General features: G+C 56.7%; 7 protein-coding genes across 7 annotated transcripts; 5 read left to right on the top strand and 2 right to left on the bottom strand.

Annotated features, from left to right (window-relative positions):
- Positions 1 to 132: 132 nt before the first annotated feature.
- On the bottom strand, positions 133 to 2,105 carry ACA1_077970 (Prokumamolisin, activation domain containing protein; the record flags this gene model as incomplete). Its single annotated transcript, XM_004336531.1, has 4 exons — positions 133 to 1,080; positions 1,117 to 1,235; positions 1,326 to 1,473; positions 1,602 to 2,105. The coding sequence occupies 4 exons, from the start codon at positions 2,103 to 2,105 to the stop codon at positions 133 to 135; spliced, it is 1,719 nt and encodes a 572-aa protein (XP_004336579.1).
- A 447-nt stretch (positions 2,106 to 2,552) lies between these two features.
- ACA1_077960 (phospholipase) lies at positions 2,553 to 8,281 on the top strand (the record flags this gene model as incomplete). The annotated part of the gene is made up of 19 exons (XM_004336530.1): positions 2,553 to 2,666; positions 2,818 to 3,060; positions 3,213 to 3,338; positions 3,425 to 3,788; positions 3,897 to 3,965; positions 4,139 to 4,165; positions 4,269 to 4,337; positions 4,429 to 4,536; positions 4,617 to 4,745; positions 4,867 to 4,981; positions 5,233 to 5,380; positions 5,470 to 6,267; positions 6,348 to 6,436; positions 6,528 to 6,602; positions 6,743 to 6,838; positions 6,937 to 7,228; positions 7,536 to 7,668; positions 7,742 to 7,882; positions 8,013 to 8,281. The coding sequence occupies 19 exons, from the start codon at positions 2,553 to 2,555 to the stop codon at positions 8,279 to 8,281; spliced, it is 3,405 nt and encodes a 1,134-aa protein (XP_004336578.1).
- A 942-nt stretch (positions 8,282 to 9,223) lies between these two features.
- ACA1_077950 (Autophagy-related protein 27 protein) lies at positions 9,224 to 10,386 on the top strand (the record flags this gene model as incomplete). The annotated part of the gene is made up of 5 exons (XM_004336529.1): positions 9,224 to 9,401; positions 9,493 to 9,645; positions 9,794 to 10,049; positions 10,134 to 10,260; positions 10,354 to 10,386. 5 exons carry the CDS (start codon positions 9,224 to 9,226, stop codon positions 10,384 to 10,386), a joined length of 747 nt encoding a protein of 248 aa, XP_004336577.1.
- A 1,999-nt stretch (positions 10,387 to 12,385) lies between these two features.
- ACA1_077940 (Autophagy-related protein 27 protein) lies at positions 12,386 to 13,477 on the top strand (the record flags this gene model as incomplete). The annotated part of the gene is made up of 3 exons (XM_004336528.1): positions 12,386 to 12,563; positions 12,662 to 13,172; positions 13,258 to 13,477. The coding sequence occupies 3 exons, from the start codon at positions 12,386 to 12,388 to the stop codon at positions 13,475 to 13,477; spliced, it is 909 nt and encodes a 302-aa protein (XP_004336576.1).
- Positions 13,478 to 13,895: 418 nt separating this feature from the next.
- ACA1_077930 (glutathione Stransferase) lies at positions 13,896 to 15,527 on the bottom strand (the record flags this gene model as incomplete). Its single annotated transcript, XM_004336527.1, has 8 exons — positions 13,896 to 14,173; positions 14,321 to 14,531; positions 14,599 to 14,676; positions 14,753 to 14,878; positions 14,966 to 15,029; positions 15,115 to 15,191; positions 15,290 to 15,331; positions 15,423 to 15,527. The coding sequence occupies 8 exons, from the start codon at positions 15,525 to 15,527 to the stop codon at positions 13,896 to 13,898; spliced, it is 981 nt and encodes a 326-aa protein (XP_004336575.1).
- Positions 15,528 to 15,794: 267 nt separating this feature from the next.
- ACA1_077920 (uncharacterized protein) lies at positions 15,795 to 17,225 on the top strand (the record flags this gene model as incomplete). The annotated part of the gene is made up of 6 exons (XM_004336526.1): positions 15,795 to 16,023; positions 16,145 to 16,262; positions 16,337 to 16,473; positions 16,582 to 16,734; positions 16,865 to 16,952; positions 17,054 to 17,225. 6 exons carry the CDS (start codon positions 15,795 to 15,797, stop codon positions 17,223 to 17,225), a joined length of 897 nt encoding a protein of 298 aa, XP_004336574.1.
- Positions 17,226 to 17,783: 558 nt separating this feature from the next.
- On the top strand, positions 17,784 to 18,092 carry ACA1_077910 (uncharacterized protein; the record flags this gene model as incomplete). The annotated part of the gene is made up of 1 exon (XM_004336525.1): positions 17,784 to 18,092. The coding sequence occupies one exon, from the start codon at positions 17,784 to 17,786 to the stop codon at positions 18,090 to 18,092; it is 309 nt and encodes a 102-aa protein (XP_004336573.1).
- Positions 18,093 to 18,646: the final 554 nt, after the last annotated feature.

The following is an 18,646-nucleotide window of genomic DNA, read 5'->3' as shown; positions in this document are numbered from 1 at the left end:
AATAAATAATAAGAGCATAACAAATAACCGTGGAAAGGTTGGTTTATTAACATAAGTTGCTATCAACTTATCTTCTTCTTCTTTTGGTGAAGTCCTATGCTTCGTCACCTTCGTCTGGTCTCCTTTCTTCTTCTAGATCATCGTGGAGAGCGCCTGGAGGAGCTGGGGGAACTTGACCGAGCCGAGGCCGGTGAGGGGATCCCAGCCGGCGGTGGCGTTGAAGCCGTACGGGCAGCAGGTGATCTCGTCCGGGGTGTTGCCGGCGCAGCAGTTGTTCTCGCCCACAGTGACGTCGTTGAAGACGGGCGACTTCTGGTCGTAGAGGTGGTAGAGGGTGGGGTTGATGAAGCCGACGGGACCCTTGCCCATGGTGGCGCGCTGGCCGTTGATGAGGGTGATGAAGGCGGCGAACACGGGCGACGAGGCCGACGTGCCAGAGACAGAGTAGGTGTTGCCGCCGATGACGACCTGGTAGTTGTGACCCAAGACGGCGACGTCGGGGTAGCCGCGGCCGTTGGCGTTGAACATGGAGGTCGGGGGCAGGTTGGGCGCGTTGGCGAGGTACTGCTTCACCGCGGCGTCCTGGTAGGCCGGGCGCTTGAAGAAGATCGAGAAGCCGCCGCCGGTGGTGATGAGGCCGCCGTTGTTGGACGTGCAGGCCACCTCGGGCTGACCGGCCTCGGGACCCATGGTGGCGCCGACGGCGGTCACGTAGGGGCACGTGGCGGGGAACGACGGGTTGAAGCCGCAGGCCGTCGCGTTGCCGCGGGCCTCGAAGTTGGCCACGCCGTCGTCGCCGGACGAGACCATGATCGACACGCCCTTGAGGCCGAGCTTGCAGGCCTCGGTGTTGAAGCGGGTCATGTCGTTCTGCGGGTTCTCGGTGGCGATCGAGCCGTAGGAGATCGAGTGGACGGAGGGCGGGTTGGGGGTGCCGGCGAGGGCCACGATCCAGTCGAGGAAGATGTCCTGGGCCGACGTGGGGATCGACCAGTAGGTGGTGGCGGCGCCCTGGGCGACGGCCATCATGTACTGCACGTCGAGGTTGGCCTCGCCGCAGTTGTCCGGGTTGGTCTTGCACTGGCTGGGGTCGTTCGGGCCGATCACCTTGCTCACGGCGGTCTGCTTGAGGCCGAACTCCTTCTGGAAGGTGGTCAGATCGCTGGGCGAGAAGCTCTGGTCGAGCGACTCGAAGAGCGACTGGGTGATGGTGCTGTCGACGGTGGTGTTGGTCACTGCACACACCACACACACGACACACAGAGAGGTGTTTGTCGCGAATGTCAGCTCAAGAAGATCAGTGAAAAGAGTTGTAGAACGCGTACCTCCGTAGAACTTCCAGATGGTCTGGGGCGAGACAGTGTCGCTCTGCTGGCGCTCAGCGTGGGTGCCGGCAGGGGTCATCATGGTGAAGCGGCCCTTGAGGTCGGGGAAACGGATGGTGTTGCCGATGAAGTCGATCGCAGCCGCCACCTAGCAGCCCCCCATTCATCATTCAATCAGAATAAATTAAATTTGTAAAAGAAAAAGAAGAATTAAAACGAGTTTGGCGTTGTGTGCGGTGAAATCAATTGATTGTGTAGAGGGATGGGCCAACGTACATTCTCGGGGATGGAGATGGAAGCGGTGCGGCGGACGGTGAGACCGAGCGTCCTGGACGAGAAATCGTGGAACTGGGCACCGAGGAGACGCTCGAGACGGGCCACGGGAGCCGACACGCGGATGAAATCGCCATTGGACGCCGTCTCGTACGCGAGATCGTGGGCGCGCAGCCACTGCTCGACGGTGCGGGTGTTGTCGAAGTTGGACAGGAGCTGGCCCACCTGCTCGTGGGTGTACCTGAGGCCGGCCTTGGGCGAGCCGGGCGTCGAGATCTCCATGAGCAGGGCGTCGCAGCTGGCCTCGGCGCCGTTCCTCAGCTTGACGGCGATGATGATGGGGTGGATGTCGGCGGCCGACTTCTGCAGGCGGGTCCAGTCGCCCCTGGTGCAGTCGCCGCTGAAGGCACACATGGTGGAGGCCGGGGCCACCATGGTCCTGGTGGCGAGCGCGCAGTGGAGCGCAAAGATTACCGCCAGCACGGCGATGGAGACGCGAATCTGCATCTTCCGATGTGTTGGTGTGGTGTAAGACGAAGAAGGAAGGAGGACGTAGAAAGAGCAGAGGAAGAGGAGGGAAGAAACCTCAACAGCTTTATCTCATCCAAATCGAGTACGTAGAGGCTGAAGTGAAAGGCACAGATCTGCTTCAGGGCATGAGCACGCGGTCCCCCCCCCGACGTCATAAAGAGGAACTCCAAAGTTCACGAGAAAAAAGAACTCTGGCATCCGTCTCCCATCAGCCTGACGACTCTCTCTCTCGGCGCCGGCGTGGGAGCGTGTGCACGGTCGCAATGAAGTGCATCCTTCTCACATCACGTGTAAACAGGAAACAATTTCTGTGTTATAATTAAAAAATATGTACTGTTATCGGAAACATCAAGAAAGGCCGTTGTTTTGGAACGGAACGTGGAGGCCGGAGCAGTCTAACTACCCTTGGCGGTGGTGAGGATGATGCAGACAACACCGGCTGTGGAGAAGGTGGTGCAACAGCGCCCGTACGGTCGTGCCCTGGTGGTTGTGGAGGCCACCGACGACGGCCTCGCCTACCGCCGAGTCAGCGTGCAGGTGCCCCCCCACAAAAAATATCCCCCTTCCTCCATCCCCGTAGACCAATATTACATCAATTTTAATATAAATAACTATAAGTTTATTATTTTACATGTAAATTAATAAATTAATAAATAAATACTTATATTCCTAGCTGTGATGTGGCCAGGACGGAGCGGACCTGTCGCGTGGCGTGGCGGTGAGTTTCGGGCTCTGCCAGGAGCGGCCGCGGGTCCTCTTCGGTTGCAAGGAAGGCTGGTGGTTCTTCCTCCGGCACCATGCGACGCCGTCGTCGCCCGACGACCCAGCTTCAGCTCCGGCTTCGGCCGAGCCCTTCCTACACCTGGCCGCCGACTCCTCCGCCCTGCGGGCCGAGTGGCGCGACTACTTCGACTCCCTCTCTTCGACATCGGTATCGGCCGCCGCTGTCTGACCATTAAGCCATCGTCGTTCACAGCAATTGCAACTAATGCTGTGTTGCTTTACTATGTGTCCGCCAATCATCGCTAACCCAATGATCTATGGTCACTCGGTGGCGGGTGGCGGGTGGGTGGACTGGGCCAGGCGCCTTCGGGCCTCAGGAAAGCCGGCGTGCTGTGGGTGAAGCGGAAAGAGGACAAGGGCTGGGTCCGCCACTTTGTCGTGGCCACCGGGCACTCCCTCGAATGGCTCGCCATGGACGGGAAGCTCGTATGTAACACACACATCACGCACGCACACAACACACACACACACACACAACACACACGCACGCACGCACACTGACGCGATCGCAGAAAGAGATTGCCTACAGGGACATGGTGCTGGTGGAGGACGATCTGGCGGAAGGCGCCGAGGCGGCCGGAGTCGAAGACAAGGACCCGGGGCCGCCCCGGTCCGCCTCCTCCCTGGTCGACCCCTTGAAGGGCCCGCTCAGCCGCGGCAAGGCCGCCATGTGGAAGGACGCGGCGGCCGCGCGGCTGCGACTGTTCGACTTCCACCGCCCGCTGGTGGTCATGTCCAAGAAGACGAAGCGGAAGCGCACGTTCCTGTTCGAGACCAGCGAGAAGCTCGGCGCGTGGTCGGCTCTCCTCCAGGAGCGCATCGATGCCGCTGCGGCCGGCCTGCAGCGTCTCCTCGGCTCCGTCGGCTCGTCAGGCGGTGCGACATCACTCTATTTATTGATTTATTTATTTATTTGCGGAGTAATTTACTGTTTTTATTTGTCAAATGTTACTGTTTGGTTTATTTTTGTAGAGAAATACGCAGGTAAAGCGACGCGCAAGGATCGGGGCAAGAGGTCGGTGTCACCGCCGGCCGGGCTGAATACCCTGTTTGGTACATGTGGGACTTGGTCACCCGACAGTCCAAGTCGTCCGTACACGACCAACGACACGACACGACCAACGACACGACACGACACGACACGACCAACGACACGACACGACCAACGACACACAGTGATGCTGATCACTTCCATTTATGTCTCCTCCTTATTGAACTGCGTCCAGACTCCACGGTGGAAGAAACACCCGATCGTACGTTGGCGACAACGCCGCTCATCGATTTCGCCGCGATGGCTGTCTTTGGTGTGTTGACGACCAGCCTGTAACACGCGTGTGTCCGATTTTCATATGACAGGGACGGCGTTGCGCAACTCGATCAGGGACGACTGCGAGCGGGCCAAGACCGAGGCTGGAAAGACCCCCTGTGCGCCCCCCCCCAAACCTTCGTCGTCGTCTTCGCTTTTGGCTTGGGTTTCGCTCTTTGTGCTCACCTCTCAATGGCGGGTCGCTGATAGTCGGGCTGCTGTGGGACATGCACAACCCCGACGACATTCGGCGAATCAACGAAAGCAAGAAGGCGGGGCCGCCGGGTTACTATCGCATCCTCAGCCTTGATGGAGGCGGTACGCACGGCACACACCGCACACGCAGCCTCGCACACACCGCACACACCGCACGGGCTTCTCATACTTCGCTTATGAAGGTTTGCGTGCAATTCTCGAGTGCGTCATTTTGGAGCGGCTTCTCGAGGTCTACCCCGACTTGATGGAGAGGGTCGACTTGTTTGCGGGCGTGTCGGGTGGCTCCATGGTCTGCTGTGGCCTGGCCTGCGGTACACTCCGCCGGACAACCCTGGGCTGCAGGCGCTCAAGACTTGGCCACGTTCATCCTAAAAATGACACGCACCCGCACACGCACACGCAACACCGCATGACACGACGACATACGCTCAGGTTACTCGCCAAACTTCATCCGGTCCTGCTTTGAGCAGCACGGGGACGACATCGTGCCGCAGCGGGTGGGCTTCAGCGACGACGGAAAGCGCAACCTGGCCGGCATCGGCGCCAAGTACGCGCACCACCCGTGTCGTGTCGTGGATCGTGTCGTTGGTCGTGTCGTGCTGTGTGTCGTGCTGTGTGTCGTGTCGTGCTGTGTGTCGTGCTGTGTGTCGTGTCGTGTCGTGTCGTGTCGTGTCGTGTCGTGTCGTGTCGTGTCGTGTCGTGTCGTGTCGTGTCGTGTCGTGTCGTGTCGTGTCGTGTCGTGTCGTGTCGTGTCGTGTCGCAACCAGGTGCCAATCAATTCCCCTTAATTTCGTGCAGGGCGCGCTACCCGAATCACAACTTCCGCATCGTGGGCACGGAGTTGCTGCAAAACCTGCCGCTAAGGGGCGTGCCCAACAACCTGCTGATTCCCTCCTTCTTGCTCGACAATGGCGGAGACGACGCCGAGAGGAGTTGGGAGCCACGGGTACGTCTTCTCTCTTTCTCATTCGCTTTTCGCTCTCTTTGTCTCACACTTTCCTCTCTTCTCTTTCTTCGCTTTTCGTTCTTTGGTAGATTTACCACAACATTCCGCGCAAGGGCGATCCCTACGCGCGCCGGTCGCGCCGACCCTCGCCCCAGGCCGAGAAGGAGAAGCACCACTTCGGCCTCTTCTCGTGGCACAGCCGGGAAAGCATCGAGCGGGCCAACAACAGCAACAAGAAGAAGACCAACAAGAAGACCAAGAAGTCCATCAAAACGCGCGACAGCGCCACGAACAATACCGCGGTGAAGAAGGCCGGCGAGAAGCAGCGATCGCTGAGCGACTGCGAGGAGGAGCTCCGGGAGAGGCCGGCGCCGCTGCCTCCGCTGCGGCGCGGTCTGAGCTCCGACGACATTCTGTCGACTGCCGACAGCGCCCCCGACGGCGGCCTCGACGCCCACGCGTCGGGCTCGGAGGAAAAGAGGGGAAAAGAAAAGGAAAAGCAGGACAAGACGCGGGTCGGCGTGAAGAAGCTGTGGAAGACGTGGCGCGACGACAGGGACAAGACCACCACGACCACCACGACGACGGCGACGGCCGAGGAGCCGCGCGGCAAGGCCAAAGAGGCGAAGAAGGAAAGCCGCGTGCGCCGCATGAAGCGACGCGCCCAGCGGAAGTCGGCCGACCACGACGACAATGACGAGGCGGAAGAGGCCAACGACGATGTCAACGACAACGACAACACTATCGGCAGCGAAGAAGCAGAGGAGGAGGCGAGCGTTGACGATGACGTTCCACCGCCGATCGCTGAAGATGTCGACATGAAGGCGCCGGTGTGGGACTACGTCATGGCCTCGGCGGCCGCGCCGATCGTGTTCCCCAGCTTCAAGGTACGTACCTTCACCCCCCCCCCCGCTTTTGTTGTGTTCGTTCTTTGACGACGTCGCTTTCGTTCTCTGGGTGCGTGTAGAAACACATCGACGCGGGCGTCATGTGCAACGCGCCGGCCTTGACGGCGGCCGTGACGGTCATGGGCGCCAACATGGAGGACCCGCAGAGGTGCGTGGCCGTTTCGCTGGCGATGCCCCCCCCCACCGCGCGCCCGATCTCGCTGGCGAGATTGACACGTGAGTCCGCCGTGCTTGCGCAGGGCGGAGGACATCTGCGTGCTGTCCCTGGGCACGGGTATGGTCAACAAGTTCATCGACGGGCTCGAGCACGACTGGTACTACATACGAACATCATCACCCCGCCTCTTTGATCGTCTTTCTTACCGTACACGACCGACGGCAACGCACACACGCACACACGCACGCACGACACGCACACGCACACGCACACACACACACACTGAACGATTGGAAGGGGGTTGCTGGAATGGCGCACCACGTTCCCCGAGCTCCTGTTCAAAGCCAAGGACTTGCTTTCCGAGCAGATGTGCGGCCAACTGCTGGGCGAACGGTTCAGTCCCCTCCCGCACCCATGAGATGATGATGTTTTACCAAAAACAAAAAAACTGATGGGCCGGTGCGATTCCAACACCACCACCGCCGCTGTAGGTACCATCGGGTCAATCCGTGGCTGAGGAAGAAGGTGGCGATGGACGACCCCTCGGTCATTCCGCGACTCGTCGCCATTGCCCAGAGCGCGGACCTGACGGAGACGCTCGACTGGGTGGCCCGCTATTTCTACACCGACGAGGAGGTCGAGGAGCGCCGCGCCGCGTGGCTTCTTCGCCGGCAAACCGAACCGGCAGCGGCGGCGGCGCTGTGGACCGACTCAAGCGGCAGCGCGGGCGGAGCAGTGGGGCACGACGCGAAGGGCGACAAGCACTCCGACGAACCCGTAGTGGTAGGAGCGCAGACAGAGGCCGCCATTGTTGCGCCGCTCGCCGACGCCTAAAAGAATGCGTCATCACCTCAACAAGCCAATGCAATGTTCCATGGATTTTTCAGTTGACGACGCTTATTAGGTGAATGCCCTCTCGCTTTGCGCTCCAAACTCCTTAAGTGCTTCGCAGCACTGAATCGACTGAGCTTCAGCTCTATTTGTCCAATTGCAATTTGTACTGTGCTTTCCCCCTTGGGTGTTCGTGACTCACTGCCTTGTGCGAAGATATGAGATTTTCGTTGGCCTTTGCTGTCGTGGTGCTGCTGAGCGTGTGGTGTGGCATCTGGTGGCCGCCCAAGAATTCCTGCTGTGCACCTTCACCGACCCGACCACCAGCAAAAAGTATGATCTCACCAACCTGGCCAAGCTCTACACCACCAAGGCCTCCGCCACCGACCCCGGTACCGGCCCCCCGATCTCCGCCAGCCCCACAAACATCCCCCGGGGCGTTAGACTCCCCCCCCCCAAAAACAGACCCGGACGGCTGGAAGTACTACGCCTCGCCCTGCCAGTCGGGTAACGCGCCGTGCGTCAGCTCGGTTACCTCCACGGCCGTGTGCCAGCAGGACACCAAGGACGTCCACCCATTGGGCACAATCATCAAGGGCACCACTGGTCCCTGTACGCCCCTATAGCCTCCTCCTCCTCCTCCTACCACCATTCATTGATTCATTCTTAGTACTCCTTCACCACACACAACAACAACAACAACCACAAATCAAAAACAGGAAATGGTACTGCGCAGTGCGTAATGGCGTCGAGGGCTTTGTGGTGAAGTTCACGGCGTTGGATAATCGCGGGTCGAACGTGAGCTACATCTGCGACCCTAAGGCCGGCGAGGGCAAGTTGCAGTGGATCTACATTCCACAACCTGGTGGCCCCCAGCCCTACATTTGGCAGTTCGAGTGGCGCACTTCCTACGCCTGCCCGACCGGCGGCGGCGGCGGAGGCAGCTCGGACTCAGGCGGCCTTGCGGGAGGCTGGATCTTCATCACCTGGTACCTGTCGGATTAACAATTATTAGGTATTTTTCTGGGATTGTGTTCTGGCCTGTCTGACATTCCTGGTGGTGGTGAACAAACAAACAAACGCAGCCTGGTGGGCGTGACGTTTGTGTATTTCGCCGGCGGACTGGTGGTGCAGAAGTTCTACTTCAAGAGGAAGGGACTTGCGCTCATCCCCAACAGCCAGTTCTGGTTGGTTCTTCCCGGCCTCGTCAAGGTGGTCTCTGTTCTCTGTGTGTGAGCGGTTGTTTTGTTTCATAGTAAAATCTGACATTGTATGGTGTGGTGGGGCGTCTCTAGGACGGTAATGTTTTCCTGTTCAACAGTGCACGGAAGATGTGCGGCAGAGGCTACCAGCAGATCTAGGGAGCCAACGCCCATTCGCCACTGCGCCCATGATCGCACTCGCTTCCAGGTCGCCCGTGATTTACCAAACAAATGATGAAGAAAAACTGATGGGCAGGTGCGATGATGCTTCAACACGTCGCCATTGCCCAGAGCGCGGACCTGACGGAGACGCTCGCTGGACCTTTGTGCTCAGCTAGCCCTTCTGGGATTTTGAAACGCATTTGAAACGCATTTTATAATCTCCAAAACAGCCGCTTTTCTGTTTCTTACTTTTCTGCGCACATTTCCTCAAGTTCAGCAACCTGACCCTTATTAGGTGCACGCCCTTCTTGATGGGTTTTCTTTTTCGCCTGTGCAGTGGCAATCTGTCCAGCTTTGCTCTGCGGCGCCCACTCCCCTCAAGTGATACGATTCTCTTCCGGTATGCCCTCCGATGACCTGAGTGTTTGTGGTGTTGCTCGTTTCCTGTCCATTTTTTCGATTCTAAATAGAAAGTTGGACTGTTCGTCTATCCTCACCTTCAATCTTGCGAGCTACGAGTACGGGTCTTTTGATGTTCGTGTCTCACTGCCCATTTTTTCCCAGATTCACCACGAGCGAAGATATGAGATTATCGTTGGCCCTCGCCGTCGTCGTGGTGCTGCTGGGCGTGTGGTGTGTGCACCTGGTGGCCGCCCAAGGTTTCCAGCTGTGCACCTTCACCGATCCGACCACCAGCAAAAAGTATGATCTCACCAACCTGGCCAAGCTCTACACCACCAAGGCCTCCGCCACCGACCCCGGTACCCCCCCCCCGAATCTCCGCCCCATGAAACGCCTCAGCCTGCCTTAACCCTCCCCTCCTCTCATTCTCTCTCCCTGGGTCAAGGACAGACTCGAGTGGCTGGAAGTACTACAACTCGCCCTGCCAGCCCGTGCGTGGCGAATCGAGGTGCGTCGGCACGCAGTCCAGCACGACGGTGTGTCAGCAAGACGCCAAGGACGTCTACACCCTGGGCACCACCAGCAAGGGCGCAGTTGGCCCCTGTACGCCCCTTTACTCCACCATTCATTTTCATCAAACCGCACACCTCCCACTGCACGACACGACACACGACACACGACACACGACACACGACACACGACACACGACACACGACACACGACACACGACAAACCCGAAATGGTGCTGCAGTGACCAATGGTGCCGAGGGCTTCGTGGTGGCGTTCACGGCGGTGGACGACCGCGGGTCGAAGGTGAGCTACATCTGTGATCCGAAGGCCGGCGAGGGCAAGATCAAGTGGACCTACATCCCACCATCCACTGGCCCCCGGCCCTTCATTTGGGAGTTCGAGTGGCGCACTTCCTACGCCTGCCCGAACGGCGGCGGCGGCGGGAGAGGCAGCGCGGACTCAGGCGGCCTTGCAGGAGGCTGGATCTTCATCATCTGGTACGTTTGAGACCCATAATTATTGGCATCGTTCTGGAATTGCGCTGACATTTCTGACATTCCTGGTGGTGGGAACAAACGCAGCCTGGTGAGCGTGACGTTTGTGTATTTCGCCGGTGGACTGGTGGTGCAGAAGTTCTACTTCAAGAGGGAGGGACTTGAGATCATCCCCAATCGCCAGTTCTGGTTGGCTCTTCCCAGCCTTGTCAAGGTGCTTTTACCCCATTCTGTTCTTTCTTCAAGAAATCTAACAGTGGTGTGGCCCATTCAGGATGGTCATGTTTTCCTCTTCAGCAGTGCGCAGAGGATGTGTGGCAGAGGCTACCAGCAGTTCTAGGGATTTGAGCACTTGCTATGCCCATGACTGCAAAGGTCCACTCCCTTCCCTTAAACATGAATGATCATCAACAAAACAACTTTTGGCCTTTATTCCCCCACTGCTACAGGGACCATGGAGTCAATCTGTGGTGATTGACAATCCCTTGGTCATTCTGTAACTCCCAAGACAGCTTTGAGTTAAAAATAAGTGTGAAATGCACATGGTGATGGCAGGGAAGCACAAATTCGTCCTTCCTTCTTTGTAAAATGACAAATTGTGGAAGAAGTGGACTCTTTTTTTGAGTGAGTTGAAAGTAGGGGCTTGGTGTACACAGCACCAACAAGTGCCTATGAAAGCAGATACTAAGTTGATTGTGCACATGTACACGATCCAGAAAATCTGAACTTAGCTTGTTTTGTGTTAGTGCTCCTCTGAACAACTTCAAAATGCACCTTGCCTTTGCTTTCATACCCTCCATCAATTCCATAATCAGTGGTGCTACTCTCACATCCAGTTCATGGTGAACCTCACATCATTTGGGCTGAATGAGCACTATTCCTGAAGTTAAAATTCCACCACAACAAAGGTCCATCTCACACTGATAAAATCACTTTTACCTCCACACATTCCAAGTTTTTATCTAATCTTTTTCATCTCAAGTCCCTCAATATCACTTATATTGTGCGATTACATCAGTTTCATCCCCCGCCCCATCTTTCAAGCAGTTTTACAACAATCTGGGTTTTATCCCACTTTAACAGAACTGGATTGGGCAAATACGCAGAAAATAGTGTAACATAAAAAGGTGATGAAACCAATGTAATCGCACAATAAGCAGCAGTCTAGCATGTCAAAATCACATGCAGATCCAAATCTTCAAAACTGCCCTATAAATCAAAAATGTCAAATCTCACACAATTTTAGCACAATGAAAATTCCACAGTCATTTGTGACCTCTCATTTCAAATGACTGCAAGTTCTAAGTATGTTTTGACATGGTTTTGATCTTATGCATGCCTTGCCAAATCCTGGTAGATGGTATGGCCTGCTTTAACTCCTCAGTCACAACTGTGCCCTCCTTCTGTGATTATGCAAAATGAAGAAAAAGAACTGTGAAGAAAAACAAAGCTGTGCCACCAAATTCAGGATTAACTGGTTCAACACCCCATATCAGTATGATCAGAATCACATGAGAACAGGTTACTTTCTGATTGTATGTTTCATGTGTGGTGATCATCATCTGGTCTTGTTTACACAAATCTTATTTTAGTGTTGTTTGGTGATGTAGTTGGGGGATGTGTAACATCAGTGTAGTGATGCACACTGGAACTTGTTTTTGTTGACCTTTTTCTGTGTTGAAACTTGTTTGAAAAACACATTTCCACATGGGAATTATTGACAGAACTAATTTCCAATGCACTGTCACTTTTTTCCCAACAGTGTGTTTTGTACCCCCAATCACCCTGCTCCCACAACTACTCCAACATCTGTGTGCCAAGTGACCATCACCTGGCCTGGCTGGGAAAGCAGGTGCAGCATGCAGGGATGGCTCCCACCAACCTGGCCCTGGCACATGCCACAGGACACCAATACTGCAGCTCACTCTTGCCATATCATTCAACCCTAGGATTTCTCTTTTCAGAGAAAAGGGATATTACACACAAAAATCATTTTTGAAAATGACTGAACCTCTCATTTGAGAATGAGTGTAAGTTTTCCTGTTCTTATGAAAATTACTTTTCTCATATTTTCACAAGTGCACAAGGGAGTTTTTAAATGACAATAGGACCCTTATTAGAGCTCACCTTTCCTTTTTCCCGCGCTGTCGAAATCTGTCTAGCTTTGCTCTGCAGCGCCACTCCCATCAAGTGAATCAATCTCTTCCAGTATGCCCTCCAATTACCTGAGTGTTGTAGTTGTTATTATCTTTGCACCTTTAATCTTGCGGAGTGCGGGCGTTCTCCTTTGCTATTCGTGTCTCACTGCCCATTTTTTTCCAGATTCACCACGAGAGAAGATGAGAGTTTCGTTGGCCCTCGCCGTCGTCGTGGTGCTGCTGGGCGTGTGGTGTGTGCACCTGGTGGCCGCCCAAGGTTTCCAGCTGTGCACCTTCACCGATCCGACCACCAGCAAAAAGTATGATCTCACCAACCTGGCCAAGCTCTACACCTCCAAGGCCTCCGCCACCGACCCCGGTACCCCCCCCCCGCCCTCACCCCCACGAAACGCGTCAGCGCCAGCTGGGCCTTTGTGGTCGGTTTTAACCCCCCCCCCCCGGGGTGGTCAAGGACAGACTCGAGTGGCTGGAAGTACTACAACTCGCCCTGCCAGCCCGTGCGTGGCGAACCGCGGTGCGTTAGCACGGATGCCAGCACGGCCATGTGCCAGCAGGACGTCAAAGATGTCTTCACCCTGGGCGTTCTCAGCAAGGGCACGGTTGGCCCCTGTACGCCCCTACATGCTCCTCCTCCGGACACCATTCATTCTCATCAAAACTGCACAATCTTAACGTCGAGGAATTCTGCTTCAGTGGCCAATGGTGGCGAGGGCTTCATGGTGTCGTTCACGGCGGTGAGCACCCGCGGGTCGAAGGTGAGCTACATCTGCGACGCGAAGGCCGGCGAAGGCAAGATCAAGTCGACCTACATTCCACCATCTGGTAGCCCCCAGCCCTACATTTGGGAGTTCGAGTGGCGCACATCCTACGCCTGCCCGACCGGCGGCGGCGGCGGCGGTGGCGGCGGTGGCGGCGGAGGCAGCTCGGACTCAGGCGGGCTTGCAGGAGGCTGGATCTTCATCATCTGGTACGTGTGGGACTCACCAGTATTGGGCAATTAATTGGGTAGCTTCTGACATTTCTAACTTTTGGGTGAACAAACAAACAAACAGCCTGGTGAGCGTGACGTTTGTGTATTTCGCCGGCGGACTGGTGGTGCAGAAGTTCTACTTCAAGAGGGAGGGACTTGAGATCATCCCCAACAGCCAGTTCTGGTTGGCTCTTCCAGGCCTCGTCAAGGTTCATTCTTTGCCCCCCCCCCTCTCCCGCACAAAATGGAACCCTCCACAGTGTTGTATGTTCGTGTGTTGTTTGTTTCATAGCAAAATCTAACAGTGGTGTGGCCCACACAGGACGGTAATGTTTTCCTGTTCAACAGCGCGCGGAGGATGTGCGGCAGAGGCTACCAGCAGATCTAGGGATTCAAGCATGTCACCTCACTGCTGTGCCCATGATCGCAGGCGCAATAAAGCCTTGAACCAGAGAAATAGCTCCCACACACTATTAAAATAGCCCCCTAACATGTAGTCATTTCTGAAATGCACTTCAGTGTCATCACATACGTATTGGAATGTATCACAGCTTGGCGGCTGTGTGTTGTGCTGTGTCCCACACGATCACGTTGTTCTCTCGGTGCACACGGCACTGGCCTGCCGCTCGCACCGCTGCGGCCCACCTCTCCCGCCCGCCCCGGAGCGGTAACAGCACCCGCGCCTCCACCGCCTCCTTTTCCTCCCTGTCACCACAATCATCAACACCACCTTCTTCTTCTTCTTTTTCGTTGTGTGTGTGTGTGTGTGTGCGTGCGTGCGTGCGTGCGTGTCACCTGGAAAGAGATGCCCAGAAATCGAGTGGGCGCTGGAACATCCACACGGTGTAGGGGTAGACCAGGCGGCTTCCCTTGGCCCCGCCCACGGTGAAGTCGTGCCACCCGAGGGCACGCGGGATGCGGCCTGAGCCGGCCGCCCCGCCCCGGCCCCGGCAGAACTCGGAGAGTCTCGCCATTGTGTCGACAAACACCGGCAAGTGCTCGTCGAACATGTGTTGGAGGATCGGCAACAGCGTGTGCGGCACCGAGTCGTCGGGCAGCAAGCCCCCAAACCCACCTGTGGAGCGGTGTGCGTTTGTCATGCGTGTCGTGTGTCGTGTGTGTCGTGTGTGTCGTGTGGTGCGTACCTGGGGGGTGGTTGAATTGCATTCGCTCGAGCCACTGGACGACGTGGGGCGCCTTGGCGCGCAGGAGCCGGCCGGGGTAGGGGTCACGCGAGATATGGGCGTAGAGCGGACCCATCAGCCCAAAGTCGCCCAGCGTGGGCCGCCCGCCGAGCAGGAATGCGTGCTGGGCAAAGTGGGCGTCGAGTTGCCCCAGGAAAGTCTCGAACCATTCCTGACATTCCACGTCCAGGCCCAGTAAATTACGGGTGTGGGTCGCAATGCAACGTTGGAATTCGAACCTCGATGGCGGCCTTGGTTTGGTCGCTGACGCCCAGGAAGGGCAGGGAGCCCGCGAACTTGGCCGCGACCTTCTTGCCCTGCTCATACTACGTGAAATTCCAGGAATGTTGAGTGAGCTATCGCGCGTGTGCGGTTGGAGCGAGAGGTGTGTACCTGGGCCGAGGCCGAGGCGTCGGGGAGGTTCGTGCGCCCGAACTCGCGGTAGATGAAGTCGAGGTTCTCCGGGAAGCTCCATCGGTAGTGCATGGCCGGGATCACGAGCCATTCGTCGGCGTAGACCTGGGTGCCACACAGTCTATGTAAGCTACCCGAACCGCACGCACGACAAAACACGACACGACACACGACACCCGCATAGGTAGGTACCTCAAAGAGGAGCGACACGAGCCGTTGGCATGGGGTAGCGGGGTAGATCGGGTTGGTGGGGAATCTGTTCACCGCCGGGCGTGTGGGACCCCTCCAACACACTTCAAGACGTGTGACAAACGCGAAAGAGAGGCGTGGAGTCGTCGCACCTGCGCTCGAGGAAGTCGATGATGTCGGTCGTGTCCTGCACTGCAGTCTCGCCGTCTGGCGTCAAGAGCACTGGAATCTGCTTGTGGTGCGCGTGCGTGTTTGAGTGTGTGCGTGTTTGAATGTGTGGTGAGTGTTAGCATGGAGAAACTTGTGGTGGGCAAGGTGCACATATACGTAGCTGACGCCCGTCTTTGGAATGATGACCGTCCGGTAGACCTATGCAGCCAACAGAGTTATAAAAAGGTTATATAATCTGCAATAAATAAATAGAAAAGATAAGAAAAATATAAATAAAAAAGGTACGCACCTCTGCACTTGCCACGACTTCGGTGAAGGGGATGCGCTTGTAGCGCAGGTAGGCCCGCACCTTGCCGGTATATAGCGACACCTCGGCCCCCAGCAGCGTGTACATGCTTCCTTCCTTTTCTTGCTTCCTTTTCTTTCATTGTTTTTTTTCTTTTTCTCTTATCTTCTTATTTATTCTTGTTCCGGGCCTTCGCCGACGTAGGGTGGGTCGGCGTGGAAGTGGAGGAGAAGCCGTGGCCGAAAGGGTCAGCCATGCAGGCCATGTCCCGAAGCTCCGATCGGTGCACCTCGCCCTCGAGCACAGCTCCGGCTGCTCGGGCTTGAGCCACGGCCTGGTCATCCACGTCGATGTTCACAGAAACTTGTCTCGGAAATGTTCGAATTTTTTCGAAACACATTTGCCCAAACGAGGAAGAAGGACATCGAATCGATGGAAGGCAGCCAGCAGCAGTACCCGGTGTTGCCGCCCCACACCGTGGCCAAGGCGGTCGTGGTCTTCGTGCAGGGCGTGCCCTTTGCGGATCTTGAGCAGCAGCACAGCGAGGGGCTCGACCGATTGGCACAGCTGGGTTGCAGCGGTCGCCTCTTCCCTCGCCTTCTTCGTATGCCCACCCCTCATCTAGAAAATCAATCACATTCCATTCATAGATGAAGTGCACATAAAATCTGCACGAAGCTACTACATCTGATTAAATCTGTATTGCGCGTGACTGTGGATCTCAGCGCGGGACGAGCTTGGCGAGCTGCTGCAGATCCTGGGCATCTACGGCTCGCTCTACGACGCCGAGGGCAAAGGCCCGTTCTTGAAGGATGACGTGAGCTTCGCCTCCCTCTACAAGAAGTACGTCGACGTTGTCTCTCTCCCGCCCGCTGGGCATCGCTGACGCGGTGTGTGCCGTGTGTTGTGATCAATAGGTTCGGCAGCCTCAAGCTCGGCCTGCTGTCAAACGACCCCGAGGTTGTTGCTCTCGGCGAGAGCCTCCGCGTGCCCGTCGTGGTGCACCTCCAGAGCGGCGGCGATGTCGAAGAAACCACCCGACAACTGGCCGCCGGTACCCCTATGCTACGCTCACACTCCGCTCCGCTCTGGCTTTGGGCCGCAAAGTGTCATGTGTTGTGTGCAGAGTTCCGCTGATATAAACCCGTACTCGCTACTGCAGCCCAGGAGCAGGTCGACCTGGCCTTCGTGCACGTGAAGGCCACTGCAGACTTCCCCGCGCTCGCGCTGGCCGACCAGCTGGTCGCCCGGCTGCTCACCACCAAGGAGAATAAGAAGCCCCTCGTCTCCGTCATCGCTGGCCACTCCTCTCCCGGTACCACTGCCGTCGTGTCCGTGTGCGTCCGTGTGTCGTGTGTGTCGTGTATGTGTGTGTGTGTGTGGTGTCATGCGTGTTGTGTACGTCTCGCTAACATACCAACGCCTGTCTGGCGGATCGGTCACAGCGAGCGACGAGCCCAAGCCCAACTCCAAGCTCTACTACCCCGTCCAGAGCGCCGCCGTCATCGATGGCAAGACGTCTCCGCTACTCCCGTAAGAGCCCCCCCCCCCAATATTGCTTCACTTATCTTCTGTTGCCCTCAGCAGACATTCATTCCTACTTGGGGGGGGGGTTTGGATGATGTGCTGTGCAGGGCTGGCCATCTGGCGACCTACTACCACGAGGGATCGACGCGAAGGGACGACGTCCAGCGATTCACCGAGGCCGAGGTCAAGAGCAAGGGTGCCAATGGGAACATCGCCGCCGAGCAGTTCGTGGCCGAGCTGGCCTTCAAGTTGGGCAAAACGCCTAAGTACGGCGCCTGATGTAATCGTCATTTCTGGTGGAAGCTTCAGCGACAACAGAGAAAAAGGTAGCCGACCGTGGGGCTCGAACCCACGACCACAAGATTAAGAGTCTTGCGCTCTACCGACTGAGCTAGGACGGCTTCGCATTACAAAAAAAAATCGGGATTGGGACGAAGAAAAACGCAAAGCTTACGGTACGGGAAGTGGAGTCGCACCCTCGGGCGCCGCGTAAGGGCAGCCGAAGGAAAGATTAGGGCCTATGCGCAATCGGAAGAGGGAAGATGGGTGCGACTGAAAGTGAACGCGCGTCAACACGGCCGGGAAATCACCATCGGGAAAGAGGTAGCCATCGGACTGTTCAACGCGCGCTGCCACTACTGCAACCGCGAGGGCGACGAAGGTGGAAAGCTGCTCGGGATCGATCGAACCGACAACGATGTCGGGTACGTGCCAGGAAACGTCGCATCGTGCTGCCAACGCTGCAACTTCATGAAAGGCACTTTGAGTGCGTCGGCCTTCCTCGAATCCGTGCGCCGCATACATCGCTTCTCCCACACCGGAAGCGCGAAAACGGACATGCCGCACCTGCGCAATCGCGAGAAGAAGATCACGAACTCGACCTTCAACACCTACATGAAGAAGGCCGCCAAGAGGAATCTCGTCTTCGAGCTCGAGCGGTCACACTTCGACGAACTACTCGGATCTCCATGCTACCTTTGCGGTGTAAGGTCGGCAGGTGGCGTGGATCGCACCGACAACACCGTGGGGTACACGGTCGAGAACGCGATGCCGTGCTGCAAGACTTGCAACTTCCTCAAGGGAACGCTGCCTCTGTGCGATGTTCTGACGCGTGTCGATGAGATTGTATTTCACCACGGTGTTTAACAAAACCTTTTTCCGATCACTACATTCACGTACTGACCATAAGTGTCCGGGTCTTCGTCGTGTCCGATGGGAATCCAATCCAGCAGCGACCCGAACCCACTGGCATCGAGGCGTGTCAATCCGCTCAGACTGGCGTCTTGGAAGAGCAAATTAGCCATGTTCTCACTTGGCTGACACCGCCTACAGACGTCCGTGCTCCTTCCGTTGGAGTCAATGTGTTGCCTCCACTCGGCATCCTCTATCGTCTCTTCGCAGACATCGCAACTATAGGCGCCAGTGCCCATGTTGGTCACGTGAACCAGCCCGTGCTTGCGGCAGTCCGCGAGAGCCTCCTTCCTTCGGTGCCAGTTTTGTGCACCGTTTTTGGTGGCCGTCGCTTCGTCCACCTCCTCATAGCAGAGCTCGCACATGTCGGTGTGACATCGCGAACACAACCAATAAGTATGTTTACCCCGTGCGCCTTCTTCACATCCCGCCTTGCAATAGTCGCAGTACACGCAGCTCATCCCGTCGTCGTGAGCCACCACGTTGTTCAGGCGGCATGATCGTGGCAA

Source organism: Acanthamoeba castellanii (genome assembly GCF_000313135.1).
Source record: "Acanthamoeba castellanii str. Neff unplaced genomic scaffold scf7180000084614, whole genome shotgun sequence".
Lineage (NCBI taxonomy): Eukaryota > Discosea > Longamoebia > Acanthamoebidae > Acanthamoeba > Acanthamoeba castellanii.
The sequence above is the reverse complement of the archived record's forward strand: the minus strand, read 5'-3'. Positions and strand labels throughout refer to the sequence as shown.